Source organism: Desmodus rotundus, chromosome 4, assembly GCF_022682495.2.
Source record: "Desmodus rotundus isolate HL8 chromosome 4, HLdesRot8A.1, whole genome shotgun sequence".
NCBI classification, from domain to species: Eukaryota; Metazoa; Chordata; class Mammalia; order Chiroptera; family Phyllostomidae; genus Desmodus; species Desmodus rotundus.
In genome coordinates this window covers 115,442,569-115,464,877 of record NC_071390.1, presented here as the reverse complement: position 1 = coordinate 115,464,877, position 22,309 = coordinate 115,442,569, and the positions used below count along the sequence as shown (strand labels likewise).

At 43.3% G+C, this 22,309-nt stretch overlaps 1 protein-coding gene across 1 annotated transcript in view; it reads right to left on the bottom strand.

Moving 5' to 3' along the window:
• Window positions 1–19,718, bottom strand: part of ITGA8 (integrin subunit alpha 8) — a 176,908-nt gene extending 157,190 nt beyond the window's left edge. The window contains exons 1-2 of the mRNA XM_024578009.3: window positions 19,350–19,718; window positions 18,514–18,647 (exon numbers count right to left, since the gene is read on the bottom strand). Coding sequence (XP_024433777.1) covers window positions 18,514–18,647; window positions 19,350–19,555 — 340 coding nt within the window. The 5' untranslated portion in view covers window positions 19,556–19,718. The remainder of the gene's footprint in view (window positions 1–18,513; window positions 18,648–19,349) is intronic.
• Window positions 19,719–22,309: the final 2,591 nt, after the last annotated feature.

The window sequence follows — 22,309 nt, the reverse complement described above, 5'->3', positions numbered from 1 at the left end:
AGTACACAAGCACAAGAGAGTCTTTCCTGCACCAGACTAGAAAGGACGTTACTGGGCCATGGAGAATGATAATATCCATTTTGTCATCTGTGCCAACTGGTCTCCAAAGTAGCTGTAACTTCCATGCAGCACATAAGAGAAGGGCCATCATCTCTTGTTATATAGGACTTTTAAGTTTTTGTCAATCCAGATGACTATGAAATGGTATGTCATTTTGTTCTGTTTTCATTTGCATTTCCCTGATTATTGGTAAGGTTGATTATCTTTTTTAAAATTTTTATTGTTATTCAATTATTTGATTATCTTTTTATGATTATGGACCATACACTTTTTTCCTCTATGAATTGCTAGTTTTTATCCTTTGATCATTTTCTTGTTTGGTTATTAGTGTTACCAATTAATAAGAATTCAATATACCATATCAATTCTTCTTCCCACATACATATTGCAAGTACCTTCTCCCAATTCTTGCTGATCTTTTAATTTTGTTTATGGGGATTGTTACCCATCTGGAATTTATTTTTGTATATGATGTGGCAGAGCTACCTTACTTTCAACATGAAAGGCCAGTCATCCCAACACCACTTAGTGAACCATCCGTCTTCCCCCACCCCGCCCCCCCCAGAGTTGTAATACCACCTCTGCGGTGATGCCTCCCAGCACAGCCGAAGGGGCCCGTTGTGATCTGTCCCGACCTGCCTCCAACCTCCCCTCCTCCCACTCTCCCCTGCTCATTAAGCTGCAGAAACACTTTCTCGAACACACCCTGCTTTTCTGTGTCCTCATTGTCTTTATTCTTCCCACTGCCTGAAATACTCTTCCCACGGTTTCTGGCATGGCTGTCTCTTCTCATTACTCAGGCTTCAGCTCAAATGCCACTTCCTCTGAGACCCCTTCCCTGCCTTTGTCATTCAGTTTCCCATTACTCTTTTTTTTTTAGCCAAATGCTTTATTATACAACACGAGCATTGCATAAAATTGTTCAACATTTTTTTTTGCATTCAACAATTTTTGTATTAGTTTCAGGTGTATGCACAGCACATGGTTTTCTCTATAACGCCAACCCTATCTGAGATGCTCTTATGTCTCCATCTGTGTGCTTACTTACTGTCTCCCCCCTTCAGAATATACCCAAATCCAGAGATGCCCTCTGCTTCACCCCTGCATTTCCCATTTCTAGAACAGTGCATTGCACATAGTAGGCCCCCTGTAAATGTTTGAATGAATGAATGACCAAACTCTCGTCTATTCATTCAGAAGTTTGTCTAGAACATTGTTCAGTGTGATCCCACTTTTATTTAACGATCAAATGTTCTGCGTAGGGGTGTGTGTATGTACGTGAAGACACTGAACTGTTAACGACATTTATCTTGAAGGCAGGTGTGCACATGCTTCAGTGGCTTTTGAAATTTCTTTTTCATATATTTCTGTGTCATTTGTTTTTTTGCAGAGAGCATTTTTACATCTATGATCTGGAAAAAGAACACCTACGATAAAATCAAAAGAGTTGGAGGCCAACCCGAGAAATGGAGATGGGCGAGAGCAATAAAATGGATGTAGCTTATCCTGCCTTTCTGGGCTTTGAAGGCACCTCTCTTAAATTGGCAACTTTGGTCTCTGGGCAATTGGGGTACGAATCCCAGTGTGTGGCGAGCCTACTAACTCTGGCTTCTTTTTTCATGGGAATATTCATTTCTGAGCAGAAGTGAGGGAATGGAGAATGTGGCGCACATATGGGCAGCGAGCAGCTTTTTCTAATCTTTTAGGCTAGTAAAATGGGAAGGGTTGCACGACGTGAAGATAGATCACCACGGGGGAGAGAAGGGAAAAGCTGAAGCTGACACAGGTGTGGCCAGACATCGGACTTCTCAAAACCGCTTATGACGTCCTCGACCTCATACTGGAAAACAGTAAGTTTCCCTGTAACCTTCAGTCATCACTTTAAGTGCCTCTCCTTGGGGACTTTCTCAAGGCTGTGGCAGGAGCTGTTCAGACATTTTTCACCAGAAAAAAAGGGATAGAAATCCTTAAACTTTTGTTTATAATCTTCCCCATAATTAATGTGTGCTGCAAAAGTTTCACTTAAATTGAAACTCTGTCTGAGACTAGAGAATACCGGTATGTAAAATTCAAAATAAAATACCTGTGGCCAGAGAACTCCTTGTCTAACAGAAACAAATCCAAGAAAAGAAGATGAGTTGAGTTTTGTGTCCCAGAAAATTAAACTTCTAAAGATATGACTTCCAACACCCTAAAACACAGGAGGCAAACACAAGGCCCACAGGCCCAATCCAGCCCTCCACCTTGTTTTATCCGGCCCGGCACCTTGTTTCTACCCGGCTGCAGCGCTGAGCTCCTTGCCCCTAGTTAAGGAGTAGTTACATTTCTACAGTCCTAAAATTACACTCAGCCCTTTGAAGGCAACCTCGAGGCTGATGTGGCCCCCAGTGAAAATGTGTTTGACACCCCTGCCCTAAAATCACCACTGAAAACCATTAAATAACACCTCTAGCCTTGTTAATCATCTTATTATGAATTTTCAAGTTTAAGGAAATACCACACATTCACTTTTCCATACAATGTTCAAGAAACGTGTATTTTTTCAGTTTTATTTATATATATAATTGACATGCAGCACTGTATAAGTTTAAGACGTACAGGATAATGGATTGACGTGTGTGTGTGTGTGTGTGTGTATATAATGAAATGATTGCCACAATAAGTTTAGTTAACATCCGTATATAATAGCAATACCAAAAAGAGAAAAATATTTTCCTGATGATGAAAACTCTTAGGATCTACTCTCTTAACAGCTTTCATCTATATCGCACAGCCGTGTTCACCTTAGGCACCATGCCGCACGTCACATCCATGGTGCTTCCTTCTCCACCTTCTGACCTCCTTCATCTAATTGCCCCACTCCCTGCACCCCGCCTCTCATAAACCCAAATCTGATCTCTTTTCCCTTGAGTTTGGGTTTTTTAATTCCACATATAAGAGAAATAATACAGCATTTGCCTTTCGGTCTTATTTCACTTAGCATAATGTCCCTAAGGTTCATCCATGTTGTTGCAGACGGCAGTGGTTCCTCCTTTCTAATGGCTGCACAGTATTCCCGTGTGTGTAAAACCTCTTCTTTATCATTCATCCATCAATGGTCAGAAGTGTGTTATTCCAGTAAGAATATTCTATATAACTGAAATTTATTATTTATACTGTATATATACTATATACGAATATGTGTGCACGCACATACACACACTAGTTTTCCTGTCTCTACCTAGTAGATCAAATCTAAATACCTTGCCCCCCACACCATGGGTCCCAGACACCATACCTGATCTCTAGGTATAATGTTTCCTTCCATCCGGGTACCCTCCTCTCTGTTCTTTACTGGGCCTCACTCCCAGACTTCATACATGACATTTCTCTTGCAAATTTCCATTCCTTTGGAATTCCAAAACTCCACTAGTTGTTTCCCAACCAATCCAAATCACTTCCTTAAGAACCTGTTTTAAGATGTAGAGCCCCCAATTTTTTTTCAAATTGAAAATCTTTCAGATTTTTGTTTTTAAAAATTCAAACAATAGAAAGTAACAAAACTTGCATAAAGAATTATTTGAGGTAGTCAGTGAAAGGCTGTTGGAACCCTACGCCCTGGACACAGTTGCTGTTAAGGCTGGTAAAACCATCTAGCCACTCAAGCTCATTCCTTTGGCTTAATACATTTCTTCTGTGAAAATCATAAAATTTTTATTTTAAATCTAAACTATCACCATTTAAAATTTTTCATATCACTACCTAATGTTCACTTCCATATGTAACCAAGTAACTAAGAAAGCTAAATGAGCTGAATGTATGCTTTTAGAGTTCTAATAATAATACTCATAAATGTGGGTTTGGGATAGCAATAGTCAGCAATGTATCACAATCTTCCTGTTATATAGTTTTCCTGATCCAAATGAGAATATAAATTTTCTGCCTCAATTATTTCCACATCTACATCATCTTCCCAAGAACAGAGATCCCATTTCCTACTTCCTGTTTTTAGTAACCAATAGTGCCTAGAGAATGGTATTCAGAACTTTCCTAAGCAATAAATATAAATGAGTTTTCTACATCATATAATAAATATCATTTTAAATGTTTTTCATATGTAAGTTGATTCAGGTTGTATGTAGTCTGTTCTGGACATACATATGGATTTTTGTGGGTAAGATGCAAATGAGATTTGGGGGTGTGTTCTGTTAATTTATATGATGCAGCTAGAGAATCAAATTTTAAGAGATGAAAAACATCATCTCTCCAAAGGGAAATGGCAAGCCATCCACAGATCAGATTAAAAATAAAACCAAACAAGAACTCCCCTAGTATGACACAAAAATCTGAAAGGCAGAGCTATTACGTGGAGACTGAGCCATCAACTAAGACCTCATCTAATACAAGTCACGCCACCTCATCCACACTAACGAGGGCCGATTTCTCTCTCATCTCATCCACGCCCAAGGCAGACACATGCTCAGACACACACACAGAGCCCACTCTCAGCTCTGCCCTGTAATGATAACGCTCTCTGAAAAGCGTTCCCTGATACAGAGAGCCCCACCCCCAGGGGGTCATGGCCAGGAGCCCTTCTTTTGCACAGCTAACCCCTTCTTCACTTCCTGCTGTCAGAGTATGTATCCCTAGATTAGAACTGGCAGGCACTGATCCCTTCATCCACTGGACTTAAATATTGTGAGGTCGGAGGATATGCCTGTCTTGTTCTCCACATGGCAGTCCCATTACCCAAGCCAGCAGGTTGGAACGCATCCTTGACAATCGCTGAGCCTCCTCTCCCAAATCCTATTCAGAAATCAGTTCCCATTGATTCTCCCTTCTAAAGCTCTGACAAGTCCATCTATTTCTACCCATCTGTGTTGTCGCTTCCCAGTTGTGACCACCGTCTTGAAGCACCAGTTTCTACAATGGCCTCCTAACTGATTTCCCTTCCTCCAGGCTTGTCACCTTCAAAAGCACTCTTTATCCTGAAGCCAGAGTTCTTTCTAAAATGCAAAAATTCTTAAAACCAGGCTTATACCACTTTGACCTTTCCAGCATCATCTCTCATCATTCCCAACCATAGTGCTTTTCTTTCCGCTCCTTGAATTTTTTGTACCATCTCTCATCTCTAGGTTTTTCTCACATTGGAAGAATGACCTGGGATCAAATATCTTGTTATAGATACAGTTGGGGAAATGAGAAATCTCAATATGGCTTATATGTCACCTTCCAATTGGCAGGGCACAGCATGCTTCTGTTTAGTGCCCAATAATTTATTTACTTCAAGAAGTAATGAAAACCTCTCAGCATGGGAACCTCAGGAAGCAGACTAAATGACATAAATCTCTTCAATATGACCTCAAAGCAATGTTTTTAAATACAGGATATGATTGGGTTTCAGGATGAAGGTTGTATAAACTTGCCTCTCAATAGCACTTGAAAATGCATTTACACTAGCTCTTGGTGTGTGCTTGCATTGTCCTTGGGATGTCGCCCCCGTTGCCAGAATATGTTGTAGTAAAAGGGGTCCTAATCATCCTCTACCAAGATGGCTCATTTTGTGGTCTAAAAAAATCACCATTCCCAATGTTACAGAAAACAGGCAATTCAGAATTCAAACCTTCTGTGTCCACAATGTATCCTTATGGAAGATTAACACCCAAGATGGAATTGTCCTCTGGGAGATCTTAAATTCCACCCAATCATGTAGGACCATCCTATAGGGTAAGCACAGGCAAAAATGTATTCCTTCTACAAATAAATAAAGATTTATAATTCATGTGGTCCCTGTGTTCTGCCTGGTTATCCTATCACTCAACTTATTCTGCCATTCTGCCATTTCTACTTACATGTTCTCCTTCTCCCAACCTTCTCTACCGCCTCATTCTCAGCTGATTGTCTTGCTCCTTATTTCACTGAGAAAATGCAAGAAATTAAAAATTTATTTTCTTCATTCTCTCAAAAAACTCATCAACCTACTCTCAGTTGTCCCCTTACTCTGCCTTCTTTGTCACTGAGGAATTGACTTTGTGCCCCTTCAAGGCCCACACTTCCATCTGTACAAGAATTCCACCCATCATTTTTTATCTTCTTAGGAATTTGTTCCTGCATATACCCCTTCTCCAGTCATCATTGTTTCCCTCTCAACCAAATAATTCCTATTAGACTACGCTGTAAGAGCTTATCGACTGTTACATTTCTCTGGTCACATCTTTAACAAAACTCCTTAGGCCCTGGATGGTGTGGCTCAGTTGGTTGGAGTGTGGTCCTGTAGACTGAAAGGTCATGGGTTTGATTCCCTGTCAGGGCACCTAACTAGATTGTGGTTCAATCCCCGGTGGGGGCATGTACAAGAAGGCAGCCAATCGATATTTCTCTCTCACATCGATGTTTCTCTCTCTCTCTCTCTCTCTCTCTCTCTCTCTCTCTCTCTCCATTGCCCCCTTCCTTTCTCTCTACAAAGCAATGAAAAAAAATGTCCTTGAGTAAGGATTTAAAAAAAAGAAAAAAACAACTCCTAGGGAAAAAATGACTCTACAGACGACTGCCTCCTGTTGGTCTCCTTTTCTCTTGACACACTCCAGCCGCTTCTTTCAGTCAGCAAGAACTCACTGTTGCCAAGTCAGTCTTCAAATTTCAGTCTTCTTTTCACTCCAACTCACAAGACATTCCTCATTGGCTTCATGACTTCTTTTTCCTAACTGGCCACTCCTTTATAGTATTTTTTTTAATGTTTTTGATCTTAGAAAGTGTTTGATCATATAAACACCATATATGATGTCACATAACCATGAATATGTCATTAGCAAAATGCACAACTATTCATACAAAAAAGAAAAAGACTATGTTTCACTTCCTGTCAGGTCAAGTCAAGAGAGGTTTTGACACCGAATGAGTCACAAAAATATTTTTTTGTATTTAGGGCTATTTGGATTTTAGAATTGCAGATAAGAGATTGTGGGCCTGTATCATGGCCTCACAACCTTTTCATGAGCCAAAATAGCTTTGTCTATCGTTGGTTTTTGCTGCTGTTTTTAGTTTGCATGGTGGTGGGAAATGATCTTCAATTAAATGCCTGGGTCTTTTCCTTTTCCACACAGTAGTGTGATTATTCCTCAAGAGTGAAAATTCCACAGTTTACTTTACCACCCCTCCCTTAGCTTTACTGCACATTTTCCTTAATTAATTTTGCTCTCATGGCAAGAAAGTAAAATCTACCTTGAAAATTTTATTTGAATGTATTATATAGTCTTTAGATTTGTATACAGCAACTGGAGGATAATTGTGTATTGTATCTATGCAATATACAATAGATATATACAGAGTGAAGCAAAAGTAGGTTTACAGTTGTAAGTACACAAAAGTTTATTCTTGTATTGCTTGCTAATTATTGTATGGTTTTTCACATGAACAACTGTAAACCTACTTTTGCCCCACCCTGTGTTGGAGTTTAGAGGGATTAATAAAAATGGACCAAAGCACAATGTCCAAAACAGTGGGCATACAATGTAGGATGAAGGCCTAACGCATCCCACGGAGAGAAAGTCTGAATTTTAGCTTGCCTTGCTGAGGCCTGACTTCTTTTTGTAAGCTCAATCTAAACACCACATTTTTGTGCATATGCACCACATTCATTTTGAATTATTTAATTTAACTTCCTTTCCAGATGAACTATCTTTACTAAATGCTTGTCATGGATGGACAGAGTTTACGCAGAACATACGTATCTGTGACTAGCTTGGTACATGCTGTACTACGATCTAAGGTGTAGCCACGATGCCGAATATTTTCTCCCAAGCTTGACAAACCATTTGTGAACAAAACAGGAAAAAATGCTTAGAAAGTAATTTATGCCAACCACATGTATGTATGATACCTTCAAACCTCGTATTTCTCTGAGACCCTGGTCAGTGTGTGTGTGTGGTTCTAAGCTAAAAAAGAATTTAAGTTCTAAGCTAAAAAAGAAGATAGTAAGTTTGCCTATATGTACCTTAAAACTGGGTATAATCTAGAACTTACATTACGTGTGATACCAGTTTTGATCACTCCAACGGAGGCGCTAATTTTAGCAAGACGCTGGGGCCACTTCCCAAAGCCAAACGCTCCCGCGCGCCTATCTGCGGCACCTAGCGCTCCAGTGCATCCGACACTCCCGTGCAGGGTGAATGTGTCTGGGGCTGAGCTTTTGTACGATCTCCAGCCTGTATTTCTGACCACTGTTAAGATAAGCTATTGCATTGTATACACATGCAATACATATACAGCATACCTTCTTTGTACAAAAAGTCTAAAAATTGTAAAGTGAATTAAAAACATAGCCCTGTTTTCCACGGCCTCAACAACGCTGCAGGTACAAGTACAGATAAACACAGTATAGGATGCACTGAGTAAGGGGTTTCAGTAAAGACCTATCTGAAACACAGAACAGTCCAGATGAGGAAAGAATTCATGTCATTGGGCAGAACTGGGAATGGATTTGGAAGGATGTGAAATCTGAATAGGATCTTGAAGGATAAACAGGACTTTAAAAAAAGATAAAAAGAGATGAAAAAGTATTCCAGGTGGATACATCACACAAGTAAAGCTGCAGGGGCGAACTACTTCGTGACGCAGCTGGACCTCGGGGGATGAAGTACTGAAGATTCTGGACTAGGTTTCCTGTCCACCTGCAGTTCCCGTCCCATCTCAGACTGAGTGTCCTCCAACAAGACATGGATTACCTGCCAACCTCCAGCCATTGTCCCAGTTCTCATGCCCCAAACCTCAATAATCATTTTAGCTTCACTTCATCATATTTAATGTCCACTAAATGATAGCATATGTGCAAGAATTAACATTAATTTAATATTAATATCAGTGTTTTTATACATCCTTCTCAATTCTCTGATATTTCTCTAAATGTCAGTTGGCTCCAGGATTCAATCTCAACCTAGATCTTACTTCTTCCCTCCCCTTCTCTTCCTTTCCTTCCCCTTTCCCCATCTTTTCTCTTTGCTTCTCCTCTCCTCTCCCCTCCATTCATACTCACTGCTTAAGTCATGGTCTTAAAGATCATTTACATTCTTATGACTTCCAAATTTAAATCTCCAGCCTCTTGCCTGAACTCTGGGTTTATTTACTCACACGCCCATCTGACATCACTTGGATGTCTAATAAGCATCTCAGATTTCACATATCTGGACTCAACTCTTAATATCTTCTCCAAGACTTGCTCCTTCTCCACTGTTTCCTGTCTTAGTCCCATTCCTCCAGTCACTCAGGTCAACATTTTCTTTCTTCTGTACCCTTTATCTGATCCATAATGAAGTCCGACCAACTGTGCTTTCAAACCAATCCCAAATCCAACCATTACTCAATCCTAACTGCTATCCCTCAACCCAAATCATACTTTTCCATCCCTGGCAACAGGACTGCGTCCTAACTAGTCTCCTTGCTTCCATTCTTGCTTGCCTACGGTCTATTACACTGATCCTTTTAAAAACATAATTCAAATTATGTTGCTTGTCTACACCTTTAAAAGCACTATCAGCTGCCCATCACTCTTGGAATAAAATTCGAAGTCCATGCCCAGGCCTTTAAGGTACATATAATCTCACTTATATCTAGCTGTCTGGTCTCATTTTCTATCACTGTTTCCTATAGGGAAGATTATCCTGGATATCTGGGTGCGGCTAATGTAATAACAAAGATAATTTAAAGTGAAAGTAGAAGGCAGAAAAGGAAAACCAGAGACCTAAGATTGTGAGAAAGACTCAGCCTGACACTGCTGACTTTGAAAATAGAAGCCGCGAGAAACCAGAAAATAAAATGCAAGGAAACAGATTCTCCCTGAGAACCTCTAGAAAGGAACACAGCTTTGCCAATACCTTGACTTCAGCCCAGTGAGACCTGTTTTAGAAATTAGCCTCCAGAAGTGTAAGAAAATCAAACTGTGCTATTTAAAGCTGGTAAGTATATGGTAATTTGTTACTGTGGCAACAGGAAGCTAATATTCCACTCAATCGAAAATGAACGTACACATACACGCCACTCTCTGTGCTCTTGTCCTTACCTTACTTTTTCTCAGCTTATCACTGGTCGTTCACTGTGTGGCCCACAAGGGCGGGGCCCTGGGCTCTGCTCACGGCTACCCTTGCAGCATCTAAGACAGCATTTGCTCTTGGAAAGTCACCAACACTCTTCTAGTCACTGAAATTAAACTCTACTGTTTGCTAACACTAAGCTTTACTTTCAACTCCACTGTTCCCTTTAGAGTACATCTTTAGAAATAAAAATGGGTCAAAATTAACCAAAAGGTACTTTAAAGGGGAAAAGACATGACGATTTAGTAAGAAGTCACTCAAGGAGCCCAAGTGAGAGAATGAAGGGCGCCCCATCTTCCCAGACAATGCAATTTGTGGTGGAGAGTGAAGACCAGCCGGAGCAGGTTGAGGACTGACTGTTGCTATAAAAGTCTCACTTATCTTCCCATCTGTTGAAACAGTGTCTGCGTTCTGCCATAGCTGTGGGCATTGGGACTGTAGCCCCAAAGAGCTGTCACCACGTCCCAAAAATATGTCCTGCCAACTACACCCATTAGAAATAGAAAACCTGTTTTAACTGTATTTCCAAAGAAAACCTCTTTTATTGCACTTCTTTCCTAGTATTCTTATAAGGGTTGCAGATACAATTTTGATAGGCATGGGTAAATAAAGTGTTGGATATCTGAGTAAGTTGGCATGGCTAGCCGTCTAGGCGTGCTGTGGACTACCAAATGTGAGGAGAAGAAATAAATGACAATTCCCGGCAGAAGCTTTACCAGACACGGAGCAGTCTGCCACATCTTAAAAGCACATGTCAACAGAAACCTTCATTTTCCATGTCCTCGGGTGAGTAAAGCTGCTTTTGAGTAAAGCCGAGTACGCTACGAAAGCCAGAAGAGATTAATTCGCAATCTTCTTATCGGGCAGTCAGTTCACAGAACTTGTTATAAGAGGCCATGGGCAAAAATCAGAGTGGCCACAGGTCCAGACAATCTTCTGGACCTTGGAACATGGAAGGCATTTCTACCAACTCATATTAAACATAGAGTGTGGGTGAGCAATAAGCTTTGGTTGTCTCAAGCCAGAGATGTGGGGCCATTGTTACTACAGCAACACCCGGGCATGCTCTGGCCTAAGAAACGTGAGGAGAATTAATATCCTGTTGTATGTATCCAGTGGCTGAATTTATTTGTTCATAAATTCTCAGTGCCTTTTCTAGGAGAATATGCACTGTGAGTCTCATAGATGGCGTGACTGTCAATTTTATGTGTCAGCTTGCCTGGATCACAGGGTGGCCAGGTCCGTGAGGGTGTTCCCAGGTGAAATTAGAAGTTGACTTGGTGGACAAACTAAAGTGGTTTGCCCTCCCCAAGTTGTTGAGGGTCTGAATAGAACAAGGAAGAAGAGAAAAGAATCTGGCCTTTCTGTCGGACTGCCAGGGCTGGGGCACCGATCTGCTATTGCCCTCAGCACAACTAGCTCTTACGCCTTTGGCCTCCTCAGCCTCAGTCGTAAGGCCGGCCGTCCTGTGTCTCCCGCTTGCACGTGGCAGACCGCGGGCCTTCCCAGTCACTGCAACTGTGTGGGCCGGTTCCTGAGAGTAAATCTCTTCCTTTCCATGTACATCCTGTAGGTTTTGTTTCTCTATGGAAACCTAACTAACATGAAAGGGGAGTGAATACAGCCATTTCCAAAGGGGTTGCATAGTCCTTCTTCTGTTCTTTTAAGACTGCAGATACAATTTTGAAGTTTATGTTTTCACTTAACATTAATACAAAAGCATTTTCCCATATTATCATCATGATTCTTGAAAAACTTCATGTTTATGGTTATACAATACTTAATTGTTGGATTATGCCATAATTGACTTGACTATTAATACTGAAGATATTTGAAAATACTATTTTTTAGTGTTATGCCCTTTCTTCTGAAAAAGGGTTTGCAGTAACTTTATTAATTTCTGAGAATGAATTTCTGAGACATACGTCCTGTTCAGAATTATAAGAAGAAGGAAGCCTGATGTTCCAGCAAATCATTTCTGGAAGTTAAGATGTTCTGGGTGGCTGAGAAAGACGCACCAGAGCAGAACGTGGACCCAGAGTGAGTGGGCACACATGTGTACGTGCCACACCTGGGAGAGAGACGCTGGGCGGTGGTATGCTATGCTATGAAGATAAGGTGTGTACGCCGTGTGAAAAGAGGGAGGTGGCCTCGCTGGAGACATCTGGGCAAATCATAGAGGATGATAATTGAGACAGATCCGAAACGGAGCTATAACCTGGCTGGAGGAGTTGACTTGTCACCGCTACACCTGGGGTGAGATGCTGTGTGTAATGTGGGCTGTGTAGGGTCCTTGTTTAAACCTATTCCTATGGTTTGATCTAATCCCTATGTGTCCTGGAAAGCAGGGCAGACTGATAGAGAGGCTCTGCAATGTCATATCCAAATCTGTGTCCGTATGGTAAATATCAGAACTAAAGAACAAAACTGACCTAAGGTTAATAAGTAAATGCTCTGCAGTGCAGTTATACTAATTTTGATAACTACAACAATGTGTTTGAAGCTGGACCTTCTTCACTGAGTGATTATCACCGAGGGGCCATGTCTGAGTCTCAGTAAGGATGTGAGACTTACATGAGTGCGGCTGTTCATTACAGAGACCCGCCCTTCCTCCCCATGCTTTCGATCGCGGTTCTCCTATCAAACACATTCTGAACGTAGCCTCCTTATTCAAAGAATAATAAAGAAGGTCATATGATGATCTGACTAATCATCACCCTCACTTAGAAGCAGGACCCTGAGCACTCAGGGGTCACATGTCCTTGAACTTGCAGTCATTAACTCTCAGACCCTCCTGTGGTCCAAGAGCTGACTGCCCACAGGTTCAGAGCAATGGCCACAAAGCCACATTCAATCATCAGATCGAACATGTAACTCTCCAGCGTTCTCCCTAACATCTTCTTTTCTCACTTTTCCATTCACGTGCAGTACAATTCACTCTTGGTGATGTATAGTTCAATGGATTTTGGCAAATACATACAAACGAATCCACCACAATCAAGACACAGAAACTTCCATCACCTCCCCAAACTCCCTTGTTCTGACTCTTTGCAGACAGCTCCTCTTTCCTATTCCCAATGCCTGGCAGCTACTCCTATAAAGATTTATTTTTGTAATCTATGTCTTCATTTTACTAACAATTAAAAGGCCACGTAATCGCTTTGAATGATGCTTGTGGATGTAGAAGCGTTCCTCAGTTCGGCAGACCTTTGAGGCAATACCCTAAATATCAGAGATGCAACATTCTTTCCAAACTGGATCAAGTCCGCACAGACTAACCCCAGTGGAGCAGGTAGAATGTTTTCAGTATAGATTGTCTATTTGTGAGTCCTGATTTGCTTACCTACCTTAAATCTCTGTATAACATAACCCAGAATTAAAATTATTTTTAATATATTTTAGGATTTTATCATACAAGTAGACCTTTCTTGATACACTAAATATGATTTTGTGAAGACAGATTTAAGCTGAATTTGGCAAATTAAATTTTTAAGTGAATGCTTTTAATATGATCGATAATTACTCTTTTAACTCCCTCCCTTGAAAATCCATATTTGTGTATCTGGATGGTGTCAGTCAGGGCACAGACAAGCTTTGGGAAATACTGGCAAACTCCCTTCAACACAATCGCAGATACAAGACTCTTACACAACAGGCAAAGTTGGAATGCGCACATCTCAACCAACAGGCCAGCTTAAATGTCAAAGTGCATTTTTCTGCTTCCAGAATAATTTCAAGAGTTTCCTACATTTCTCCCAGAAAGCCGCAGCCACTGCTACACCGACCATTCCTGCCAGACGCCCGAAAGCCTGTTCCATCACACAGACTTCCAACTTCTTGAAAGAATTTTGCAGATTAAACAACAGGTGCCTAATGCTCATACAACTCAACTAGCCGTCGAGCAGATCTGTTTCCCATTTCTGGTTGGAGTTTCAAGGACTTCCTTTTTCTAATTGCTTCCTCAGTTGCTATGTGATGTAGGGTCCACTGCCTTCTCCTTTCTCATATCAGGACTCGACTGCATTCTGTCACATGGAGTTCTGAGCCGACTGGGAGACATTCCGGAAATTCGGCTGCCTCTGCCAGGCCAACTCATCGGCATGGTCGCAGTCTCGAATCGCTTCGAGAATAAGTAAACCATCCTGCTAAGCCACCTCGGTGACTCAGTGAGATCGGTACTTAGCAGTGTAAGCTTCTGCCCTAATAGATGGGTTTATTCATTCTTAAAAGGAGCAGGTTATCTCTGGGCTGCCTTCTCCCCTCCCTATTTTTTTTTTTTCATTTTCATTTGAACTTTCCAGAGCCCAGATTTCAGTTCTCACTGAGTTTGTCACATTGGTGTTATTTCCTCTGTCATTTACTTGGGTAGGTCTGTCCTACATTTTTCTTTTCTTTGTTCCTGAACAAAAACTGCTTTCTTTCTGAGGAAGTTGGAAAAGCAAGACTTATGTGCCCAATATGTTTCCCAACCCTCACAGGAGAAAAAGGGCACACCCACGACTTTCAAAAAGCAGCCCTGTACCAGTCACAGCGCCAGATGCTCCACGGGGCTTCTTACTGTGGGCTCGCTCAACACAAAATAAAACAGACCCCCCCCCCAGAAAAAAAACCAAAGGCTTCTGGTCTCCAAGCCAAAACACAATTCCAACAAAAATTTTACCATTCCAGACTTTTGAATATCTTAAACAAATTATCTCCATTTTAAGGCACTATGGTTCTTTTTAATGGCGGCGGGGGGGGGGGGGGGGGGGGAGGAGGTTGTTTATTTGTTTTTCACAAAGGTACTAAATTAAGGTCAGCCAAATCCTACCAGTCTTTCTCAAAAGACTTCCAAATCTCAATGGCACTTCCCACCTCTTCCTGTTCACTCCTTATCTGGGTCCCTAATTGCAGGTGGGTCCCAGCTGTATTTTCTCTCCATCATTAGTGCTATGATTATTATCATTAATGAGCACATGTCTTAACTTCCTCTTCTAAATGTTTCATTTGAGCATTTTAAAACAACCAAATATTTGTGTACTATGCTTTAGTTACAATTGTTGCAATTTGCCCTTTCCCCACTCCACAGATAGGTGTCTATTTCATTCTGTTTCATTCACATCCCCCTTTCACGGGAGGGCTGTCATCCAGCAGTTTTTATCTAATCCACACACGGGTTTAGAAAATGTAAGAAAAAGAAGAAATGAATTTGGCAGATGTGATGATTTAAGTTAGGATGGGGCAGAGTTGAGAGAGTTCCTGAGGCAAAAGTGAAAGAAATCGAGTTGCTGATGGGGGTGGGGTGGGGGGATTTTCTTCCAGTGAAGTAAAAGGGAAAGACAGAGGGGAGATGAGAGAAGTGTTTTTTTGGAAACACTTGATTTTGTACAGAGCAGGAAAATTATCTACTCTTTGCACTTTGCACCTCCCCCACCACCATATGCTTCCCTAAAGTTTCCTTTTACCATACTTGAAAGGACCACAGATTTTAATAGTATTCGTGCATTTGAAGTGCTAGGCTATTCATTCCCAGCTTCCTCTCTTGTTGCATTTATGATGAGAAGTAATAAAAAAATCCAAGTTATATGATAATGTAAAATGATTATTTAATGAAAAAATTTAAACTAAAAGGCAGTTTAAAAAAAAAAGGCAGTTGACCTTAAAAATAAACTGAGGTTCAAGATCACAACCAGATTCAGGAACTAAATTACAGGCCAGCCTCCTTCAGTGTCTAGGCGGAGAGAATTCAGTATGTTACCATCGTAGATACCCCAGGGGCCTGAACAAGTTGCAGCAATGTCATTAAAAAGGTCAAATTTACTTAGAATGTCTTGAATTCAGATATAATAGTCAAAACAGACAAGGTAAAGACAGGGGAAGTCATGACTACCTTTACAGAGGAATATTTGCAATTATATATATTATTCAGGAATATATAAATATATTTACATATTCCTGAAACATCACACCATTACATGAATGTCAGTTTGTGGACGTCCAGCAGTCGGAGCTACTACGTTGTCAAGCAGAGAGCTTTCCTTCCTCCTTGTGGGGAGACTACATAGCTGCTGAGGAGGACAGTGAGCGGCAGGCTGGCGGGAGCTGCGGCAAACCAGAGGGCATATGCAACCTATTATTCCCACCAAGACAAAGGCTGCTTCTACAATCTCTGGTTTCCACAACCCTCTACCCAAGGGCTTTTCCCTCCAGAGCTTCTCTATAGGATCATTTAAATTGATATATGTGAAGCTAACATTGGGGTGAGGGAATGGAGGAGGGGACTGGAAGGTGAACAGTGCCTCAGGTCCAGTTCCATGAGGAAGGAAGACAGGGTGAACAGGCCGGTTTGGGAGCAGACAGACCTCTTTCCCAACCCTGCATCTACTTCTTACCATTTTTTAAACACCTTTGATGTCAGTTTCCTTATGCATGAAATGAATTTCACATGGTTGTTTAGTTTTATGGATTAGAAATAGTGTGTAAAAATGGCTGGTACCTAGTAGGTGATCAATAAATGTAATGCATCTGGTAACACTGACTGCAAGACACACAGTCAGCAGTGCCTTTGTTTCTGCCTTTTATCTTTGGTTGCAAGATCATATTCTACCGAGAGAACAGATGCTGAAGCTGGAAATAGCTCTACTGGCTCCTGCTTTCCCTTCCTCTTTTTCACAGCTTCGCAGCAAATGGCAGCTACTGGCACCTCCATCATCTCCGGGGTGCATGGGTAAAGTGGCAGGAAAGATGTGTATAGTACTGGCAGCCACTCAGTAGCAAGCACCTGAGCCTAGGTCATCTGACTCCTTTTCCCCCACCCTTGCTGTTCTCAGGCCTTTCCAAACAGCAACTAAGGTTCCTGGGCCCACAGTACCCCCTGATGGCTAACTGGGGAACTTTCTTTTCTCAATGATTATATTCTCTCTTAGTGAAGCTCCCCGCAGGCTTTGTTCATTCCATCATGGACCATTCATTTCTCAGAAATGTTCTGTGGCCTCCTCTGCCTTGCTTTTTTCTTTTTCATTTTTTTCTGTTATTTCAGAAACATCCACCTCCCTTCCTGTTGCTTTCCCTTGTGAATCCTCAAACGACTGTGGTTATAGTTGCTAAGAGTAATAGTAGGACTAGTGCATCTATCTATCAAGAAAAAAACCCTGTACATTTAGAAGTAAAATAAGACATATTTAAAATACTTTCAGAAATCAGGTCTTTTTCAGAACCCGGACAGAAGACGCCATCTACCCCTGCTCCTGCTCCAGGTAACACTGACCTCTTCTCGACATTCTCATTATCTCCTATTTATTTAATGGCCATAATTGCACTAGCTTGTCTCCTAATATTTCATTGCAAATGTAACATATTTTCCTAATTTGGTCATAACTCAAGGTAATGCTTGTATAGTATTTCTTTGAAATTATTTCCATAGACATAGAATTGCAATTATTTTCTCCATTAAAATAAAAAAATGCAAATTAGTTAGAGTAACAGGTAAATACCACCTATCCAATTTCACCAAAATTCTATGGAAATTGTTTTCCTACCTAAATTCTAACTGTACACTAATGAAATAATAATGAAGCATGATGTCATAAAATATTTGTGTGGTGCAAATTTAAATGATTGTTCATTGAAGAACATTATTTGAGCTGACATAGTCACATTTTTCAGAAAAGAGGTATTTGCTTTCCTATAACATATACCTTTGAATTCATAAAGTTGTGGAGGTACAAATTAAAACATTCAGTGTTAATGGTTTTTGAAAGCATTACATTTAAATTGTTTTCTCAGGACCCAAAGAGAAAACACCAGAGGAAACATAACCAGCCTGAATTGTTTAAAATGTATTTTCCCTTTAATTAAATAAGAAACATGTGTCTAGGGATTTTGGAAATGAATGTAATCCATCCACACTCTGCCTGTACTAGTTTGCCTCCAATGTCCAATATTTTGAAAGAAAATTCTTTCTTTCTGTAAAGAATTAAACAACAACAGGGAGCGAAGTCTGGGTCTTGCCTCCGGAGTCTGGGCAATGCTAAGGGCCTGCCTTCTCCCAGACCTGCCTTTGGGAAGCAACCAAATTCTCTCCAGAGTCAAGGTTAGGGTAGGACGTTTGCACTTCTCCAGAGGATGCACTCACCCTGAAAATGCTGTCTCCAGACGGCGAGGAAACGCAAATCACTAGGATGTATGCAAATACTCCAGGTCAAAACATCGTTCCCTCTCTGGGGTCCACTCACCATTTTCCTCCCACTCAGGCTTTTTTAAAAAAGCTGGTTTCTCTAGGGACCTGCGCAGCCCACAACACAGACCCATCGGGCAGGCCAAATGAGTACAAAGGAAGCAGGGGTGGCTCTAGGACGGCTCTGGCTGCTGGAAACCGGGGCCGCGGTTAGGAATGACAAATATCACTTACTGGTGTTGTCAAACGGTATCTGCTTGCACCGCGCAGCCCCCTCGGCGGGCCAAGGACAGTGATAGACGGCTCCCCCTTCCACGATGTCTGGCTGGGTGGTGTTGGCTTTGGGCGCTCCCACCAAGACACTCGCTCTGCGAAGGGGTTGGAGAAAACCACCGGTGAGAATCAACAACGCGCACAGGAGATGCAGTCTCCGGCCACGTGCCCACTCGGACTAGTGCGGGGGTCGCGGGCAGAAACGTATGTATGAGGGACCGACTGTCAAACCTTATTTCCTCTTGGAAACCTGCGGGCGTCTGAAACCTGGTTTGGAAGAGGGTGCAAATAGTCCTAACTCTTCTCTAGGTGGAGCTGTGCTTACAGTGAGAGGAGAGGAGAGGGGTGGGCGGTGGGGGGAGCACAGGACGGAGCCCAGCTGCTGGCTGCGGGCGGACAGCACTTGCGCCCAGACACTTAATTGTTACAGGCTCTGTCTAAACAGACCGGTTGTGGTCGTTGTCTTAATCGGCCGGAGTCAGCTGGGTCCGGCTTTCTCCTTTGTGCAATGCAAGGGTCCTTGTACGGGAAGTCCCCAACACTGGCGTGTTCTGTGCGAGTGGCAGGTCTCTCGTTCAAAGGGCACAAGGCACCTTTAGCCTGTCAGAGGAGAGAAGAGGCTAGTGGCGGGGAGCAGGACGCCACCTTAAGTGGAGAGCGAGAGGGAATCTCGGGAATCTCAGGAATCGCCTTCGCTCGGGCTGCGGGACGGGCGCGGGCCCTGGGCAGAGAGGCACAGCCGCAACCTGTGGCCGGGTTCGCCCCCGCGCGTGAACTCCCGGCGCCGGGCGACTTACCTGCGAGCAGCAGGTATGTGGAAGTCCACCGCGTAGCCAAAGTAGCTGCCCTCTGGGCCGCTGTACACCGTGAGCTTGTCCACGTCCAAGTTGAACGCCTGTGAGGCGGGGGACCACAGCATCCCCAGCGCAGCTGAGAAGCAGCAGAGGGGCGCAAGCGGCTGCGCCCGGCTGCCCCGGGGACTGCGGCGGGTCCCGGCAGACATCGCCGTCCGCCCCGGCGGCTGCTTTCTTGGGACAGGGACCCCAGGTGGAAAACTGCGCGAGTGGTGGCCGGCGGTCTCCAGATGCCCCGGTCCAGGCTCAGTGCGCGCAGCGCGTCAGCTGTGACAGCCCCGGGCGCTCTGCCGCGCGTCTCCTGCGATCTGCTCCCCGGCCAGCTCAGGGGCTGGCCGAGAGGATCCGAGCCCTCCTCCGGTAGCGGGCGGGGACCAGGCGCTCTCGGGGCGCCTCCTAGCGGGGGTTCCGCAAGCTGCGGACGGGAGCTGGCGACTCCGGGGCTGCCCCAGCCCCTGCTGGCGGCAGGCGCCAGGCGCCTGTTTGGTCTCCTGGTTTTCTATTACAGTTGCATCTCAAGGACGATCTGAGTCTCATACATGTCAATTTAAGCCATTGCTTTTGGAAGGCATGCCCCCCCGCGCGGGGCAAGAGTTTGCTCCAGTGGGTTCCAAATGGAAGAATGTGAAAACGTACCCCAAAGCGTCCTCTTTGCATAACCTCTGCAGTCCGAAGACCCTCTGGATGGATGCATTTTTTTTCCGTCTGTGACTGAGAAAATCTAAATCCAATAGTCCTCTCCTCCTCCAACTCCACCGCAGCTTCCTACACAGGAAACTAAGAAACAAAGAAAGTCCTAAGGTTTTATTTAGGACGTTTTCAAAGGCACGCGGGGCACGTTAAATGTCCTGTACTACATCTTCATGCCCCCATGTAACTGTGATGAAGATCAGTAAAGTTAGGAATGTTGGGATGTACAGTTTACCCTCAGCAAGGGCACGAGGTGTAGGCTGGAATCTCCAGGAGTTTATTACTGCTCTCTTTCTGTGCCTTCTGCTTGGGGGCAGGGTGAAGGAGTAGGCGGGGGAGGGAGATGAGATACAGCGTAGATGCCCCTACATAACCTGTGGTCCTCCAGAGAGACAGGGCTAACCTGAAAGAGAGCAACTAAACTGGTGGGCATGGAGGGTGGTTTGGGGACAGGACAGGTAAGTAGTTTACAAAGTAGTTTAAGGAGATTTGGTGACAGATGTAGACTTGGGCAGGAATGTAAATAGCAGGCTTGGATTGGGGCATTGCGTATGGAGAAGCTGAGGGTAAGTGTCAAAGATATGAAGGCCGGGGTGAAACAGTTGTGCAAGGGAGTGGAATAAAGGAGTGGGTTAGGGAGTGATAGGAAATAGGGATGGATCCCCTGAGACAGCGGATCTTCACAACAAGAACAGTTACGGAGGCTAAGGGAGGCAGTTTCAGAGCAGGGGCATGACATGCCCACAGGGATTCACGAAGTTCAGTGGCCAGGATGCGTGTGGGGGGGAGGGGGGGTGAGAAGGGAGCAGTTGTGAGAAGAGAGAGAAAGCAAAGCAGCTGTTGCCTACCTGCGTGGGGCGATGAGTCCCGCGGTGTGGTAACAGAAGGAAGGGAAGGGAAGGGAAGACGACAGTGTCCATGTGAAGGATAGGAGTCAGGAGACTGATGGCAGAATGAAAATGAGAGTCCAAGGTGAGTATGAAGGTATCTGCTGAGGAGAAAAGAGTAACAAATAGTAACAACTGGGCGAAGAGAGCAGGAGGGGAGGTAAATGGTGAGTTAGATGCTGGATTTGTTGAATGGGAGCCGGGGAGATGCTGAAAGCATAAAATGCGGCTCAGAGCGGTGCTCCGTCAGGCGGCACAGATTTGGGAATCTATCCGCAGAAACTCTCCGAGCTCCCTGAAAAGCTGGCCCTTTCCCTCTCTCTTAGGTCAAAATCCACTTGGTAGACAGATTTGAATTTTATGTCTTTGTCTTTGCTTGTCTTGTCCCTATAGAAATAGTAAAAATTAATAAGCTGTAACATTACCGGGCAAATCACCAGGTCTGGATAATTTCCTAACTAGATAGCTTTTTCCCAGACAAGGACTTAACAGGAGACTGTAGAAGACTTTTCTCTCAATTCAAAAGTCCATTTGTGTGGGACGCAGAGCCTGCTTCTCTGGTCAAGTTACTAGTATTAATAAATGTGATATTCCCTGTAGTAAATTCCGATGAGTAACTCACATGCAGCATTCACATGGGGTGTGCGAAGCTGCGCAGGACACAGAGGCTCAGGAATAAACTCAAATCTATCACTTCCTGACTCTAGCATGCCGAAGTTCAGACATCCGTTGACTGCGTGCAAGCATTAGACATGGAGCCCCGCAGAGGTGGAAAGGAGCAGCATAGTCCTAGACGTGCCCTGGCCCACGCACTGACTCGCTGGGCAGAAGCAGCTGCACTCTAAACAGTGCTTCAGTTCCTGCAGAGCAGCGCGTCACCAGGGCGTCCCCTGTGTTCCTCCCTTGCTTTGTGATATTTCTTGCGTATTCCTTACCTTTTAACCTAAACTAGGGTAGGTAAGGAAAGGAAAATTCTACTTCTTGCCACATAATTGGATGCATATGCTTGCTCCTTTCTTCTAAAACACACTTGTTCATGACTTACACAATCCGTATTCTTAATGGGGTCACTTTCCTCCTTACAAATTAGGGCTTTGAGGTTCACAGAGGGACAACAGTAAGCATATTTACAGAGCAAGTGAGAGGTGCAATTTGGACACAGCACTGTCAGGTGCCAAAAGCAGTTCCTCCTGCTTTTAGGTCTATAAGAATATATACACATCTGCATTTTCCCCTGGGCTAACCTTTGTGCGTGCCTGTGGGTGACTGAGAAGTGGCATCGAGCTGTGTACTCTTCCAAGAGACCTTAGAAACAGGGTTGATGAC